General features: G+C 37.9%; 2 protein-coding genes across 2 annotated transcripts in view; both read right to left on the reverse strand.

The window, feature by feature from the left end:
* Nucleotides 1–328: 328 nt before the first annotated feature.
* The window catches only part of LOC111618662 (patched domain-containing protein 3-like), a 29,909-nt gene continuing 12,575 nt past the window's right edge, over nt 329–17,662 (reverse strand). Inside the window, exon 3 of the mRNA XM_023360217.1 lies at nt 329–2,371. Coding sequence (XP_023215985.1) covers nt 618–2,371 — 1,754 coding nt within the window. The 3' untranslated portion in view covers nt 329–617. The remainder of the gene's footprint in view (nt 2,372–17,662) is intronic.
* Nucleotides 12,793–17,044, reverse strand: LOC111618660. Its single transcript, XM_023360216.1, has one exon. The coding sequence runs from the start codon at nt 15,988–15,990 to the stop codon at nt 14,902–14,904; it is 1,089 nt and encodes a 362-aa protein (XP_023215984.1). The 5' UTR covers nt 15,991–17,044; the 3' UTR covers nt 12,793–14,901.

Genomic DNA, 17,662 nt, shown 5'->3' on the forward strand with positions numbered 1-17,662 from the left:
TTTAGTAATATGTTTTACTCCGTGATTTATTAGATAAGGAAGCAATGGCCACTTGTTCGTGCGAATGGTTAATAAATTTTAATCGGATCTGACGATTAACGTGAATGACCTGTGTGAAAAGAAAGAAATTTTTTCTCTAAAATGCCGTCTTTATCGTTTTAAACTTTAACTCCGAAACTGTAATTTTAATATCAAAAATCGCAAAGTTTTAACATCTAGGAAAATAACAATATTTTTCTGTTCGGAAATTCCACTTCCGTCGCAATGTTTAGTACTTCCAGAAAGTAAATTGACATTTTTCAAATTCATTTTCGTAAAAAAACACGTACTTTTAATTTTAATTATCTTACAATTACGAAACATGGACATGATCTGTTAAGTAGTAAAATACGAATTACACGAGAAAATCTTCATCATAAAATCTAAGGAATATGCGCTGTAATTGGTAGTACTGCCACTGCAATTTATCACTGTAAATATTGGTCCGTCGGGCAGTCTGACTGTCGTAAAAATTGGCCTAAAATTGGCCACGCGCAATCCAAGTGTGCGTTAGTCTATTTACACTTGGCAACACTTGAAAGTCGGACAACTAGAAGCACGAGAGTCGGTTATGTAATTCAGAGAGGGTTCTGGAAGTCTCTCACTCGACTGCTGTCTAATCTGTCTAAGTATCTGGATAGAGGTGTGTTGTTCTGTTGTCTGTCTTCCGGCGATGACCAGTCGCAGGGTCTAAGACCCGGTGTGTCTTCTTGAAGACTTCTTTGGGAATTGTGATTTTGATTGCGGTATACGCCCCTTCTATCGCGTGCCGATTGAGATCTTCTAGGTACTCGGCCATTCTCATCTCCGTCACTCTCGAAAGCGGGGTTGATGTGATCCTCGCGACTCCTCCAACTTCCGTCGTTACTCTCCTCCCCACTTGTTCCTAAACCAGCATCCTTATCACTATTCTCCTCGCCGTTTTTTTTAGAATTCTCCAGATCGACATAAGACAGGCCTATCACATTGTTATTGTAAGTAGGGCGGGGTATGACCACAGAACCTTTACCGTTTCTAGTGGTGATATCTCCCTCCCGTGCCTGGATAAAGAAAGGTGGATTTCCGTTAGTCTCTCCCTCTTTGCTCTTCTTTTTGAAGCACACGTCTGTCAGAGACAAAAGAACTGGAAGAAGCAGCACACCGTGAAGAGCAGCGAAGAGCATCACCAAGAATACAGTTTTGAAGAAGACCAGAAACAAATAGGAGGGAGCAAAAGCCAGAACAACAATTCCAAGTATGGTGGAGATGCTGCCTTGTATAATAGGCATACCAAGAGAATAAAGAGCAATTTGCATTTTCTCGTTGGCAGTCGGTTTATCGGCCGTTATGAAAGAATAAGAAATGTGAGCCGAGTAATCTACGGAGAATCCTATACACATGATAAGATTTATCATGGAAACACTGTCCAAGTTTACTTTCCACAGGCTCATGTAACCTATGACTCCTATTTCTATCGAGACGATAGAGAAAGCCACCCAGAAGGCGCACATAGGGCTCGGTATGAAAAGAAGGGAGATTATCATCATGAGGATTGCGGCGATGCTGATGGACTGTATAGAAACGCTCCTTACTAATATGAATTGATCGAAGAACGGGAAGAGATGATGAAAGACAGAAACTTTAAAAGGAACGCTATCAGCAATGTCTCTCAATTCGATAACCATGTACTTTTCTTCATTAGCATCGGCAATATCTTTAGTTTGAGCTATGAACCGACAAGCCACGATTTCTGTAAAATTCTCATTGAAGACAATATCGTCCTTGAAATGCTCTGCAGAACGAAATTTCAGGAACACTCGTCTTAATCCTGTAATGAAATCACTCTTACTGCTCATGTTGTAGCTTTCCAAGAAGAAAGATGTTCTTGGATCCTTCAAGAAACGTAAGTAAGCCCTTAGCCACGATTCTGTTAGTGATGAATCAGCCATATATTCGCTAGCTTCGAATCTTTTCATCAGATCTTCGATTTGTTGCTGCACCTTAGGATCGGAATAATCCAGTGGTGTGTTGATGATCACCTGTACTCTATAAGGATACTCTCTAAAGTACGTGTCTTCGTACTTATAGTAAGTTACAGAGTAGGAATCGGTTCTAGACAACTTAGAACGTTCCAGACCCTCTTTCAGTTGGCTGCACCCCCATATTCCGACTGCCACGTATCCTACGAACAGAATAATAACTAGGATCTTGACGGGTATCAGGCTCAAAGTTTTTCCTACGGTGTCTCTGAAGAATCTCATCAACAAGTGTTCCTTATTGTCGTCTGGATTGTCGGGATCGTCGGGATTCACTCCACCCGTGCAGAAGATACGGAAGAAATAGTTTCTGTCTTCTGCAATAAAATATAAAAGGTGAGATAATGCAATTATACAAATATATTTAACATTTGACTTGTAAAATATTTTACAATTTTTCTTGGAAAAAAAAAAACTATCCCGCATTAAGGTCTTGACACAGGGCCTAATTTGCTTTGGATTTGGTTTGAAAATATTGCCAGATTTAATTGTTGTCGGTTGTTAGGGAATTTATAAATTATTGAATCGTAAGAAGATTATAATTGATTGAATAAAAAAAATAATAAAATGAAGTATTTAATTAAATAATTTTTAAGAGAAAGAAGAAACAAATAATCCGGANCTTACCGACTACGGAAGTTCGTTCTCTACTCATTTTACGCGTAACTTAAGATCGACCCGTTTACATTCCGTTACCCGCTACCTTTTTAACACTTACTCCTTCGATTAAATCGCTGTGATAGTTCTAGATAAAATATTTTAAAAGAAGTGTAAATAGGTGAACGTGTAAATATACGAACAAGTCGAACCTTCCACGCTCGGTGTCCAGAAGATCCCGGTTTGGTCGACATAGAAGAAAATACCGGCGGAACGGAAGTATTTGTAGCTTACACATGTAATAAAAGGGTATCAATCGATATTTTATTCTCGCCGGCCAAGGGGTAGACGGAAAATTCCAAAGAACTTCCTCCGGTTAAACCTACCGAATTTTGTTGGTAAATCGGCCAAGACGAATTTAAAATACGCCCGTAGACCCGCCGATTTAGTCTTTTTAAGTTTTCCTCACTCCAGAAAGAAGGAAACATCCTTTCTCGTATTACATCGCGCCATTATATTAATACTGGATCGGACCGGAATTTAGTGTCCGAAATGCCGAAAATCCAGAAAACCGTACGGTTGCGGCCGTTTAAAAAAGAAGCGAAAAAATCCTCCCAGGGCCCGTATACCCGAATCCCAAAACCACTACAGTGTTTGTTGTTAGTGTTACAACGTTTAAACTACGCCTTCCGGTTCCGGAACAGATCAAAGCTAGAAAAGACGGCCGTCGGAAGAGTTACGTATAAAACGAAGGACGATATATCGATTGATACCCATGGAAGCGTGGGAGACGGACAGAAAAAAGCCGCGGGTTCGACTCCTATAAATGTCAATTATGTCGTGTTACGAGGAAAATATAGAGAAGTCTATATACAGTATATATACATATATATATACATATATATATGCAAGAATACCAAGCTGTTCCATTTGATAATTGTTATCATATCGTTTTGTTTCATTTAGAAGGAAGAGAAACGTGTAGAACCAATCTCTTTTTGTACTTTTATTAGATGATCTAACATCAAAAAAAAAAAAACTTTTCTCACCTCCTCCAATCGACATAATATAAACATATATAATATACCTATATACAGTATTTCCAAAGTTCTGAATTTTCATAAAAATTAGTCATTGTAGATAATTAAACCACGACGAGAAAAAAAATCATGTTAAAAAGTCTTGGCTTTGAATAAAGTTCAATTTATGATGTTCACATAATTCTTTTGCTGTGTTTCTTGTCGCGCTTCTGTCTGGCTCACTGTACTCCGTTCTTTAACCACATTTCTCCCATACGCTTTTTCCGTAAACCATTTCGTTTCTTCTTTCGTCCGCCCTTTTCGGAGGCGGGTGCAAAAGAAAAGCGCCGACACACATTTTTCGGAATTTACGCGCGTAACGACCAATTATTCGCGCCGATTTTTCACCTTTTCCAAAAGGCGCCGACAGCTGTTCTTTCAGCTTTTCTTACTGGCGCGCCACGTCGGTACGTTGTTTGTCGGACCTCTTTTACGCTGGCGCAACGATTTCGAACCCAATTGAAACTGTGTTTCGTTCTCGAGTGTGTGTTTAAAAATTCTCCTACTATCTTAAATAAAACTTTGTCGCATAGTCACATTTGTTCTACCGTTCGGTTTCTATTATCCGATCGTAAATAACGATACTCACCAGCCTGTTATTTAAAATTATTATCGTACGTCTTTGTTTCAAAAGACCCTATAGAAATTCAAGAAGATTAGCTAATATTTATACAAATCAAATTGACTATAGTCTGTTGCTGCTTCGAACACAATAAAATGCAATAAATTAAGACACTTGGCGGTTTTTTCATCTTTTATTTAGTTATTTAATCAACTAAATAAAAGATGAAAAAACCGCCAAGTATCTTAATTTATTGCACTTTATTGTGTTCGAAGCAGCAACAGACTATAGTCAATTTGATTTGTATAAATAAATACAGTAGAGCGTCGATTATCCGAATCGATTGGGGACTGGGGTTGTTCGGAAGATCGGTGTTTCAGATAACCGATTATGTGCGAAAAAATATATTAATTTATCCTATCTTGACATTTTTCTCCGTTGCGTGTCGCTTCGCGTTGAATTTTCGTCGATGTTAAGCCTAACGAAGACTATTGTATCGTTAAAAATTATTTTTTTATTTTGTACAAANTGAATATCAGCTTGATTAGAGTTGCACGATGGCATGAGATATTAAAAGAAAAATAAAATTACGAGTCGACTGAAAATTCAAATTTTGATGACAAAATGTCTTCGATTTAACTATTCTATTCGCAATTTCAGCCGATTTAAAATAAGTTCGCACCCGAAAGAAACTATTGCCATGTTTAATTTAAGTTTTCTTAATAATTTAATTGTAATTTACGCAATAATTAATTAAACATTACCGGCATCGGTCGAAACTTGGAAAATCTAGGATACAAAAATCGTTATGAAAAAAATAAATTGAGCAATCACGAAAGATGTGAAAGAATAATTACATGAAAGAAAGGAAGATAAAGTAATGCGGAGCGTGGCAACGATATTATTTTTAGCCATTAACCCGATTTAGCCATTTATATATTGCGGACGGCCCCATTCGAAGGACTATTAATAATACTTTCTCTTCGGCCATAGATCGAATCGGACAATATCATCCTAGATTTAATTTAGGGTATTATTGCCGCACGGGAATATAAAAATATACCTGTCGGATAAATATTTGAGCATTGAGTTCGAGTTGTCCGCACTTTTTACCTTCAAAATTAATTAATTAAGCGTACGTAAAATGATATTTGCTGGCCGAACTCGTTTTTATTCCAATTTAAAGAACCTTTCTATAAAATTTTTAAATATTAAACTCCACTCTGGACGGACCACTGCGCTAAATTTAACGTTTCAAAGCGTAGATTAAATGAAATAATCGATAGTTACCGGGGTCAAAACGCGTCAAATTATCCCGGGTTTTAATACTCGTTAACCGCACTTTTTATACGTTTTATTGCATTTTATTACTGTAGATTAATAATCTCGGAATTTATTAATCAAAAAAGAACAAATACCATCCAGATAATTTTCCTTACATAAATATAATTGGCCCATTTTCTTACGCAATGCTGGGCTGTAATTTTAAATTGTATTTTTACTTTATTTAACTTAAAATATATTCTCTCCACCTCAAATTAGTAGTGACTTGCCCCCCGTACGTCATACTTTTCCTTTAACAATAGAATCGTGCCGATTATCTATCTAACTCCGTTCGGAGGAAACTTTCCAATGGAAGTAACGTGACTTCCGGTCCAGACCGGAAGTTAATATAAAGTTAATCTGGACTTCCTGTCCTAAGCTTTCCATATCTGGTCTAGGATTTCATCTAACTCCCTTCTCGAGATTAAGGAAGATAGACGGACGGACGATACTGGCAAGGTCTACATTTTTTTCAAATTGCAACCCAATTAACATATTTTTTTTTCTTATTTTGTAAATCCGATGATCTGCTGTAATTTAACTATACCAGAAATAATTTTAAATGGTAAAAACTCCATTAAGACTGGTTTTAATTACTCTTCGGTCGATGCAATTAGAATTAATGTCGTTTAACTTGCTTAGTATTGGGGCTAATTTAATTTCAATAAAAATTAGTTTATTGATTTAAATGAAATTATTACGAGTGGAATAATAATAACAGAAGGAATTAAACATTTTTCTTGCTAAAACGAAGAAAAAACGAAAACATTAAAAGGTCGTAGCACTTTCGTCGACTTTTTTTGTCGCCAGAATTTATTAATAATTAATTTTAATTCTATTGAAATTCCGTTAATGGATGTTAAACTATTTTTAAAATAAATTTGCATCTATTATACATTCAATAACATTAATTTAAATGTAATGAATATAACATAGCGTTCTGTATATATAGCCTATATGTGTTAGAAATTATAATTTTTGTTTTTAATATTGAAGCTATATCCTTTGTTAAAAAAGTATATTTTAATTTATCTGCCTTTACTAAGATATACATCTTTAAAATAAGAATATAATTATATCCGGATATATGAGACAAATGTATGCATTTACCGGATTTACTTTGGGAATGGAAGTACGCATCTTTTCACCTATAGGCGCATATTTAGCTTAAATATAACGATGTTATATTTACGCACAAAATGCACTTAACTGCTTTATGCCGCATCCTGCACGAGAAGCGTATGCAATTATTTTGCAATTAGCATTTTTTGACAATGTTTCTATTAAACAATACTCACAGTTTTGTTAAATTTCTATAGAACTTTTCCATCCTTAATTGTAAAATATACAATTAAGAAAACGTTCCCGGACATTTATTATAGAAATTTATGCGAAAATATTGATGCCGAGTGCGTACTTTTGTTTTAAAAGTTTAATAATTGATATATTATTCCGACATTTTACTCTAACGTATATAAATGCTATTTATTTATGGCATTTTCAATGATTTAACGTTTCTATGGAAAGAAAAACACGAATGTCACGCACGTCGGCACGTGGGTCGATGTCGAATTTTGTATACGGAATTCTACCGATTGAACCGATTGATGATCGACTCTGGATCGATGCTCATTTAAGCAAATGCATCGAAAGTTATTAAATATTCTAAAACTCTCTTTAATGGGAATTATGCAAATTATTAAAAGTAATTATAAAAGTGCATTTATTTCCTTTCGGATGTTATATTTAATATTTCTAATGATAAATTTAACATAAATTGCGGTGCGCATTACATGCAGAGGAAGAAAATAGCGCAGTTTAAATGTCATTTTAATTACGGATTGCACTTAAAGCGAATACAGTATATCGATTTTTTACGTTTATACGAAAAAGTTCAACAGAGTATTTAACTATCGATATATTTCTATAGCCGAGAAGAACGGAATTTAAGATCACGTATCGCGATGAAGATTAGTATATAACTTTTTAATTGGGAAGTGTTAAAATAAATCAAATAATGGGTAAAATTATAAAACTGGTTTGAGATTGTGTTCCACGCATACGTAGATATTCTTCGTAAATAAATCACTTGTAGAGATTAATGTTATACAAAGAGGAACACTAGAAGTTTCTTCTCCGTAATATCTTATTATAAAAGTAATATAAGCGCGTCTAAAATTAAAGTCTAAACTATAATTTTGATTATTTTATAAAAAGAACCGAATAAAATTTAAAATATTTCTATTGTGGGTGCAAATTAAGTGTAAGAACGAAAGCAAAAAAAGGCAACAAATGCGATAGACGACGTTTCTGAGAGTATTTTTGGAAGAAAGGCGACCATAGTTTGCCTCCATTTCTCCAAATGCTTTCTTTCCTTCGTCTCTATTCTGCGCCGCGTATCTTCGTTACCTGGCTAAATCTGTCCGTCGGGCCACGTTTTTTTCCACGATTTTCTCCCTTTATTTGACAAATGTCTGCCGAGTGCAAAATGTATGCAAATTTGCACCGGAGAATGGTCTTAATTGGCATTTAATGCGTACGTATCCGGCCAATATCGTCTTACTAAAACAACTCTATTGTAGGAGAATGAAAGTATTGTGGGTCGGTGACGCCGTCGTCCGTGCATTAAAATGTCTCGGAGATTGGCTGCACAAACTGAATGAAGTTGCTTCTTCTTCTCTTATCGAAATTTTCGTGCCGAATAATCGCGCCACCGATTATTTTGCCTCTTTTTTTTTGACGATTTCTCTTCCGCGTTATGAAAATTCAATAAAGTCAGTGGAAATTTTTGTTTTTTTTTTTTTAACGAAATAAAAAAGTTCCGACCTGTTATCAAGATGAATTCGAACATTTTCCTTAATGTTCGATTACTTTGTGTCGCGTGCCGTCACTTCCTTGATGGGGGGGAAATGCTGAACTGTCGCCGTTCAGCATTACAAACTTTTTTCAATAATTATAATTAATATTTTTATGCATTTTTTAAAATATCTTTTGATTGATTACATGTTACAGAAGAGCGCGTTTTATTCCTTATGGAACATTCGTCTTCCCTATATACTTTATATGATACAATTCGTTGTATGTGACGTCGTCGTCTTTGTACTATTAAGATATTTTATATACAACTATTCCGTATAATTCCACGCTTTCTTTACGCGTTCTACTGTATTATCACTATATAAAATAGTAAGGATATAGATTAAATTAGGATAGGATATAGAAAACTATACGATATTTTACATTAATGACCTATTATTAAAATCAATTTATTGGTATGTAAATAAAAAATGCTTTTCCACATATGAGATATAGAAATTATATTCCTATACAACTTTGATATTTCATATGTAAGAATTATATTATTTATAAATGGATACATATGATATAATTCGTTGAAAGATCGAGAAGTTATGTACAGTACATCATATTTAATACGAGTATACGGATGTATCCTGCATGTCTTGATATTTTAAGTAGAGACATGCTGTATTATCCATATATACGATTATAGTTTTATATCAGAAATCTGAATATACTGTAAAAACGACGTATGATAAGTATATGTGGTACATTACAATACCATCTCTATAAAGTATAAATTTCAATACGAGTATAAAAGTATATTTACATATAGTATGTCAAAACATGTAGTGAAATCCTTATACAGTAGTATACTGTGTGTATATAGGATATATACACACAGTATACAGCACTAGCCATTCAAGTTTAATGATATACGTTCGGATAAATTTCAGTTATTTTGTAATGATATTTACTTATTTAATATTATAATATATTCTTTGCATCATAAAATAAAAAAATGAAAAANCGGCTGTTCTTTCAGCTTTTCTTACTGGCGCGCCACGTCGGTACGTTGTTTGTCGGACCTCTTTTACGCTGGCGCAACGATTTCGAACCCAATTGAAACTGTGTTTCGTTCTCGAGTGTGTGTTTAAAAATTCTCCTACTATCTTAAATAAAACTTTGTCGCATAGTCACATTTGTTCTACCGTTCGGTTTCTATTATCCGATCGTAAATAACGATACTCACCAGCCTGTTATTTAAAATTATTATCGTACGTCTTTGTTTCAAAAGACCCTATAGAAATTCAAGAAGATTAGCTAATATTTATACAAATCAAATAGACTATAGTCTTGTTTTCTTTTAATGATCTGAAACCGTGCTTTAAACTTTGTCGCTGCTTCGAACACAATAAAGTGCAATAAATTAAGATACTTGGCGGTTTTTTCATCTTTTATTTAGTTGTCTAAATAACTAAATAAAAGATGCCGCCAAGTGTCTTCATTTATTGCACTTTATTGTGTTCGAAGCAGCGACAGACTATAGTCAATTTGATTTGTATAAATAAATATTAGCTAATCAACTTGAATTTCTTCAATTCTCCGATTGATACTTTCTCGTAGAACGTAGTCCGTCACACTTGACGGGGGACTTTCTACTTATAAAAAACTGACTGTAATGAAAACGTCAGGTGATAAGACTAATGCCGATTGTTTATACGAATGAGCTTTCATTAATCGGTATTATTTTACCGGTTAAATACAATTTTCTTAATTCGATGAGGTATTGACAGTTTCACTCGGTGATATTTCACCTCAAGACTAAATGCCAATATCGGTAATACTTACCGACTACGGAAGTTCGTTCTCTACTCATTTTACGCGTAACTTAAGATCGACCCGTTTACATTCCGTTACCCGCTACCTTTTTAACACTTACTCCTTCGATTAAATCGCTGTGATAGTTCTAGATAAAATATTTTAAAAGAAGTGTAAATAGGTGAACGTGTAAATATACGAACAAGTCGAACCTTCCACGCTCGGTGTCCAGAAGATCCCGGTTTGGTCGACATAGAAGAAAATACCGGCGGAACGGAAGTATTTGTAGCTTACACATGTAATAAAAGGGTATCAATCGATATTTTATTCTCGCCGGCCAAGGGGTAGACGGAAAATTCCAAAGAACTTCCTCCGGTTAAACCTACCGAATTTTGTTGGTAAATCGGCCAAGACGAATTTAAAATACGCCCGTAGACCCGCCGATTTAGTCTTTTTAAGTTTTCCTCACTCCAGAAAGAAGGAAACATCCTTTCTCGTATTACATCGCGCCATTATATTAATACTGGATCGGACCGGAATTTAGTGTCCGAAATGCCGAAAATCCAGAAAACCGTACGGTTGCGGCCGTTTAAAAAAGAAGCGAAAAAATCCTCCCAGGGCCCGTATACCCGAATCCCAAAACCACTACAGTGTTTGTTGTTAGTGTTACAACGTTTAAACTACGCCTTCCGGTTCCGGAACAGATCAAAGCTAGAAAAGACGGCCGTCGGAAGAGTTACGTATAAAACGAAGGACGATATATCGATTGATACCCATGGAAGCGTGGGAGACGGACAGAAAAAAGCCGCGGGTTCGACTCCTATAAATGTCAATTATGTCGTGTTACGAGGAAAATATAGAGAAGTCTATATACAGTATATATACATATATATATACATATATATATGCAAGAATACCAAGCTGTTCCATTTGATAATTGTTATCATATCGTTTTGTTTCATTTAGAAGGAAGAGAAACGTGTAGAACCAATCTCTTTTTGTACTTTTATTAGATGATCTAACATCAAAAAAAAAAACTTTTCTCACCTCCTCCAATCGACATAATATAAACATATATAATATACCTATATACAGTATTTCCAAAGTTCTGAATTTTCATAAAAATTAGTCATTGTAGATAATTAAACCACGACGAGAAAAAAAATCATGTTAAAAAGTCTTGGCTTTGAATAAAGTTCAATTTATGATGTTCACATAATTCTTTTGCTGTGTTTCTTGTCGCGCTTCTGTCTGGCTCACTGTACTCCGTTCTTTAACCACATTTCTCCCATACGCTTTTTCCGTAAACCATTTCGTTTCTTCTATCGTCCGCCCTTTTCGGAGGCGGGTGCAAAAGAAAAGCGCCGACACACATTTTTTCGGAATTTACGCGCGTAACGACCAATTATTCGCGCCGATTTTTCACCTTTTCCAAAAGGCGCCGACAGCTGTTCTTTCAGCTTTTCTTACTGGCGCGCCACGTCGGTACGTTGTTTGTCGGACCTCTTTTACGCTGGCGCAACGATTTCGAACCCAATTGAAACTGTGTTTCGTTCTCGAGTGTGTGTTTAAAAATTCTCCTACTATCTTAAATAAAACTTTGTCGCATAGTCACATTTGTTCTACCGTTCGGTTTCTATTATCCGATCGTAAATAACGATACTCACCAGCCTGTTATTTAAAATTATTATCGTACGTCTTTGTTTCAAAAGACCCTATAGAAATTCAAGAAGATTAGCTAATATTTATACAAATCAAATAGACTATAGTCTTGTTTTCTTTTAATGATCTGAAACCGTGCTTTAAACTTTGTCGCTGCTTCGAACACAATAAAGTGCAATAAATTAAGATACTTGGCGGTTTTTTCATCTTTTATTTAGTTGTCTAAATAACTAAATAAAAGATGCCGCCAAGTGTCTTCATTTATTGCACTTTATTGTGTTCGAAGCAGCGACAAAGTTTAAAGCACGGTTTCAGATCATTAAAAGAAAACAAGACTATAGTCTATTTGATTTGTATAAATATTAGCTAATCTTCTTGAATTTCTATAGGGTCTTTTGAAACAAAGACGTACGATAATAATTTTAAATAACAGGCTGGTGAGTATCGTTATTTACGATCGGATAATAGAAACCGAACGGTAGAACAAATGTGACTATGCGACAAAGTTTTATTTAAGATAGTAGGAGAATTTTTAAACACACACTCGAGAACGAAACACAGTTTCAATTGGGTTCGAAATCGTTGCGCCAGCGTAAAAGAGGTCCGACAAACAACGTACCGACGTGGCGCGCCAGTAAGAAAAGCTGAAAGAACAGCTGTCGGCGCCTTTTGGAAAAGGTGAAAAATCGGCGCGAATAATTGGTCGTTACGCGCGTAAATTCCGAAAAAATGTGTGTCCGCGCTTTTCTTTTGCACCCGCCTCCGAAAAGGGCGGACGATAGAAGAAACGAAATGGTTTACGGAAAAAGCGTATGGGAGAAATGTGGTTAAAGAACGGAGTACAGTGAGCCAGACAGAAGCGCGACAAGAAACACAGCAAAAGAATTATGTGAACATCATAAATTGAACTTTATTCAAAGCCAAGACTTTTTAACATGATTTTTTTTCTCGTCGTGGTTTAATTATCTACAATGACTAATTTTTATGAAAATTCAGAACTTTGGAAATACTGTATATAGGTATATTATATATGTTTATATTATGTCGATTGGAGGAGGTGAGAAAAGTTTTTTTTTTTGATGTTAGATCATCTAATAAAAGTACAAAAAGAGATTGGTTCTACACGTTTCTCTTCCTTCTAAATGAAACAAAACGATATGATAACAATTATCAAATGGAACAGCTTGGTATTCTTGCATATATATATGTATATATATATGTATATATACTGTATATAGACTTCTCTATATTTTCCTCGTAACACGACATAATTGACATTTATAGGAGTCGAACCCGCGGCTTTTTTCTGTCCGTCTCCCACGCTTCCATGGGTATCAATCGATATATCGTCCTTCGTTTTATACGTAACTCTTCCGACGGCCGTCTTTTCTAGCTTTGATCTGTTCCGGAACCGGAAGGCGTAGTTTAAACGTTGTAACACTAACAACAAACACTGTAGTGGTTTTGGGATTCGGGTATACGGGCCCTGGGAGGATTTTTTCGCTTCTTTTTTAAACGGCCGCAACCGTACGGTTTTCTGGATTTTCGGCATTTCGGACACTAAATTCCGGTCCGATCCAGTATTAATATAATGGCGCGATGTAATACGAGAAAGGATGTTTCCTTCTTTCTGGAGTGAGGAAAACTTAAAAAGACTAAATCGGCGGGTCTACGGGCGTATTTTAAATTCGTCTTGGCCGATTTACCAACAAAATTCGGTAGGTTTAACCGGAGGAAGTTCTTTGGAATTTTCCGTCTACCCCTTGGCCGGCGAGAATAAAATATCGATTGATACCCTTTTATTACATGTGTAAGCTACAAATACTTCCGTTCCGCCGGTATTTTCTTCTATGTCGACCAAACCGGGATCTTCTGGACACCGAGCGTGGAAGGTTCGACTTGTTCGTATATTTACACGTTCACCTATTTACACTTCTTTTAAAATATTTTATCTAGAACTATCACAGCGATTTAATCGAAGGAGTAAGTGTTAAAAAGGTAGCGGGTAACGGAATGTAAACGGGTCGATCTTAAGTTACGCGTAAAATGAGTAGAGAACGAACTTCCGTAGTCGGTAAGTATGCACGTAAACGGGCAGTGGAAGACGGTAAATTCTACCGGGACCCTTTTATCCACCGTCTAAACGGACATCTCGCACTAATACTGCTTAATCTCTCGCACTCGGCCGTTCACTCGCACCTATTTTTATTGCATTTACACGCAACATTTTAGGTAAAAATTACACTTAAAATGCTAAATTTTACGGAAAATAATAAAAGACAACCCCTAATTTGATAATTTGGTAAAACGGAAACCGATTTTCTACCTGTTAAATTCAAAAGTTTGCCTTTTTAAGCCGTAGAATCTGGGATTTTTTTTACTTAATAGACGTCGGCTAATTTTTGAGCTGTTCTTCAGGTGTGTAACGCTTTATTTTTTTCGGTAAACGAATAGAAGTTTTAGAAAATTCCACTCCGAACCCAGACTTTTTTCTCTGCCTTTTTTTACATAATAAAAATTAGAAAACGTTTAGGAAAAATCGAATTTTGGTTTGGGCATTCCCAACGGGAAAGGCGCAAGAAAACTTGCATATTTAACAGCTAAATTTTCAAAGAAAGAAGTGGAGTGTACTTTTGCGTAAGCTTCACTCGGCCATTTCCGTATTAAGAGGAGGCCGCGTCCGAGTAAATACAAAAACGGTGCGGTGAAACGTCACGCGCGAGTTTTTAAAGGAGAAAGCAGGCGAGAAAGGAGGAAAAATTAGGCAGGCGGCCGGTGGGGTAGACATTTTGTCGGACGCGACGGTTGTTTTTAGATGACGATGAGCGATCGAGAGAAGAAACCGGGCCAGTGATGAGAGTGAAGACGACGGGAACGGGACACTAGTTTCTGGCCAGACGGGTGTAGAAAGTGGCTAAGGGGACGACTAAGAAAAAAGAGAAGATTAGTGAAATACCAAAGAGTTTCTGCTTTGTCCTAGGCTAATTATCTAAAAAGAGTTCGATTACACTTTATACTCGGGGAACTTCTTCTTGGCTTTCCGTTTGACCCCCGCCGGATGAGCCGTGCTCTGTGCAGGAGTCGGTGTGGTCGGCTGAGACTTCTGTGTTCGTTCGGGCCTCGGAGCGGAAGAAGAAGGCGGAGGAATAAAAGCGTTGTCTTCCGACGAATTGGCGTACGAGTCTTCCGAAGGGGGGCTGGGAAAATAGTCGCGTCCGTCGCGCTTGACGGCCTCCGGCGGCTGGCGCTGGCCCGGCTTGCCCGTCACCGGCAGAGCCTCCTCGCTGGCACTCCTCACCAGGTGATGCGACGAAAAGGTGCTCCCTTCGTCGTCGTCGTCGGCGCTGTCGTCCGCTTCCTCCTCTTCCGGCGTCACGTGTCTGGAGTAACGCGGCGATTTGGTGTTAGCGGAGGGAGGCTGGATGTGTCCGAGCAAGTAACCCAGACCCGTTTCCAGGTGGTGCTTGGCCATGTCCGAAATGTCCTTCCTCTCCAGCAGGTACTGGCGGTCGGCTTCGGGCACGCTCAGACGAATCTCTTCGGACAGGGTGGGCGAGACGTGGCGCTGCTGTTGTTGTTGTTGTTGCTGCTGCTGGTCGGGGTGCTGCTCCAGTTGACACAGGAGATCCTCCAGGTTGCGAATTCGAATGGGTCCGCCGGACTGGACGCCGTCTTCGTCTTGGACGCCGTTGGGTGGTGGAGACTCGTCCCTGCCTTCGTCCTGAGGCGTGGCCGATCCGCTCTCCCCCGAACGATAGGAGGAGGCGGTTTGCAACGCCTCGAGTATCTCCTCGTGATAACCGTTCAACGTCTTTAGTGTCCTTTCCACTTCGGTCAGACCGTCGTCGCCGCCGTCGATATTATTAACTAATTGCGTTACCTCTTGGTTGTCCGACTGAGAAGCTTCGTCGCTCCACTTGTCTTTCTCCTGGTGTTTCAGTATTCCTTTCTCGGGTGTTTTCGACAGGTCGTTCGACGACACTTCGATGAAAGTGGAAGTTTCGTCGGTGGGCTCTCGTTCCTCTCCTTCTTCCGAATCCTTTTCTCGACGCTGACGCCTCAACTCCTGCAATTTGTCTTCCCTGCAGGACATGGGGTCACAGAGAAGTCAATCCCGCCTGTTGCGCTTCAGTTTGTCTCAGAATTTTGACCAACATCAAACCTAATGAATGCGTGAAAATTGAACAGGGTGTGACCCTGCTTGCATCAGCTACAATATCTATTTCTAAATAAATCTTTAACAACTTTGCCTTCTTTTCTTTTTAACTGCCAAAATTTCTCGTTTCTTTCTCTTTTTTAATTCAAAGAAAATTTAATTTTGTTTTTTTCTAACTTTTTCCCGACGTCGATCGTAGGTACTGTACACACGGATTGTACAGGTACGTACCATAAAGCATAGCAAATACAACTCCAGTTCATTTATCACACATAAAATTAAATATACTCAAATTATATTTAGATAATAAAAATTTTAATTCTAATTTTCATTTCTAAAATTAGAATACTTACGGAAATTTTAACCTCGTTATTTCCTAGTAATTCTCGCACTTTCATTTCCTCGATCGGTCGAAAAGGAATTTAATCTTTATTCCTTTTCCCGACATTAATTTTAACCTGACGTTAGCGGACCGTCCGAAAGTTCGTTAACCCGGGCGGAGGATTTAAAAATGACAGATTTCGCTCCCACCCCAAACGAGACGGGATCCCGCCGGGGGCCGAGGCCGACGTTAAGTTGTGGCGCCGAAATTCCAGGAGGGGACAGCGGTGGTCCGATGCTCGGGCCACCGCCGTCCCCTTTAAGCCTTTACTTCGTCCGGCGCCAAAGCAAGCAGGGTTTCCCGTCGGGCCGAAGGTCAGGGACCCCGTGACACGGTCTACGTCTTAACGAAGAGAGCGGTGGGTAAAAATACAATTTCATATTAAGAAAGGGGAGATAACCGACGAAAGCAAGACTTCCCCCGGCCGGGTACTATTTTCCCGTCGCTGTCTTTAGGGAATTTTCGGAACGTAGCCTACCAGTAAGGAAGTAAAAACGGAGAGAATCCGTGTGGGCACGGACGGCCGATTTCTCCGGGGTCTCCTCCGAAAATAAAATTCTTCCGTCGTCGACTGAAGAGAAAACGAACGAACGGCTTCCCCGACTTTTCTTCCTCCTTTCTGATATANATGACTCCTATTTCTATCGAGACGATAGAGAAAGCCACCCAGAAGGCGCACATAGGGCTCGGTATGAAAAGAAGGGAGATTATCATCATGAGGATTGCGGCGATGCTGATGGACTGTATAGAAACGCTCCTTACTAATATGAATTGATCGAAGAACGGGAAGAGATGATGAAAGACAGAAACTTTAAAAGGAACGCTATCAGCAATGTCTCTCAATTCGATAACCATGTACTTTTCTTCATTAGCATCGGCAATATCTTTAGTTTGAGCTATGAACCGACAAGCCACGATTTCTGTAAAATTCTCATTGAAGACAATATCGTCCTTGAAATGCTCTGCAGAACGAAATTTCAGGAACACTCGTCTTAATCCTGTAATGAAATCACTCTTACTGCTCATGTTGTAGCTTTCCAAGAAGAAAGATGTTCTTGGATCCTTCAAGAAACGTAAGTAAGCCCTTAGCCACGATTCTGTTAGTGATGAATCAGCCATATATTCGCTAGCTTCGAATCTTTTCATCAGATCTTCGATTTGTTGCTGCACCTTAGGATCGGAATAATCCAGTGGTGTGTTGATGATCACCTGTACTCTATAAGGATA

This window comes from Centruroides sculpturatus, unplaced genomic scaffold (genome assembly GCF_000671375.1).
Source record: "Centruroides sculpturatus isolate CEXI.00-Female unplaced genomic scaffold, Cexi_2.0 scaffold116, whole genome shotgun sequence".
NCBI classification, from domain to species: Eukaryota; Metazoa; Arthropoda; class Arachnida; order Scorpiones; family Buthidae; genus Centruroides; species Centruroides sculpturatus.

What these genes read in the sequence shown, in the direction of transcription:
- LOC111618660 (XM_023360216.1), bottom strand. Translation starts at nt 15,990, where the DNA reads ATGTCCTGCAGGGAAGACAAATTGCAGGAGTTGAGGCGTCAGCGTCGA.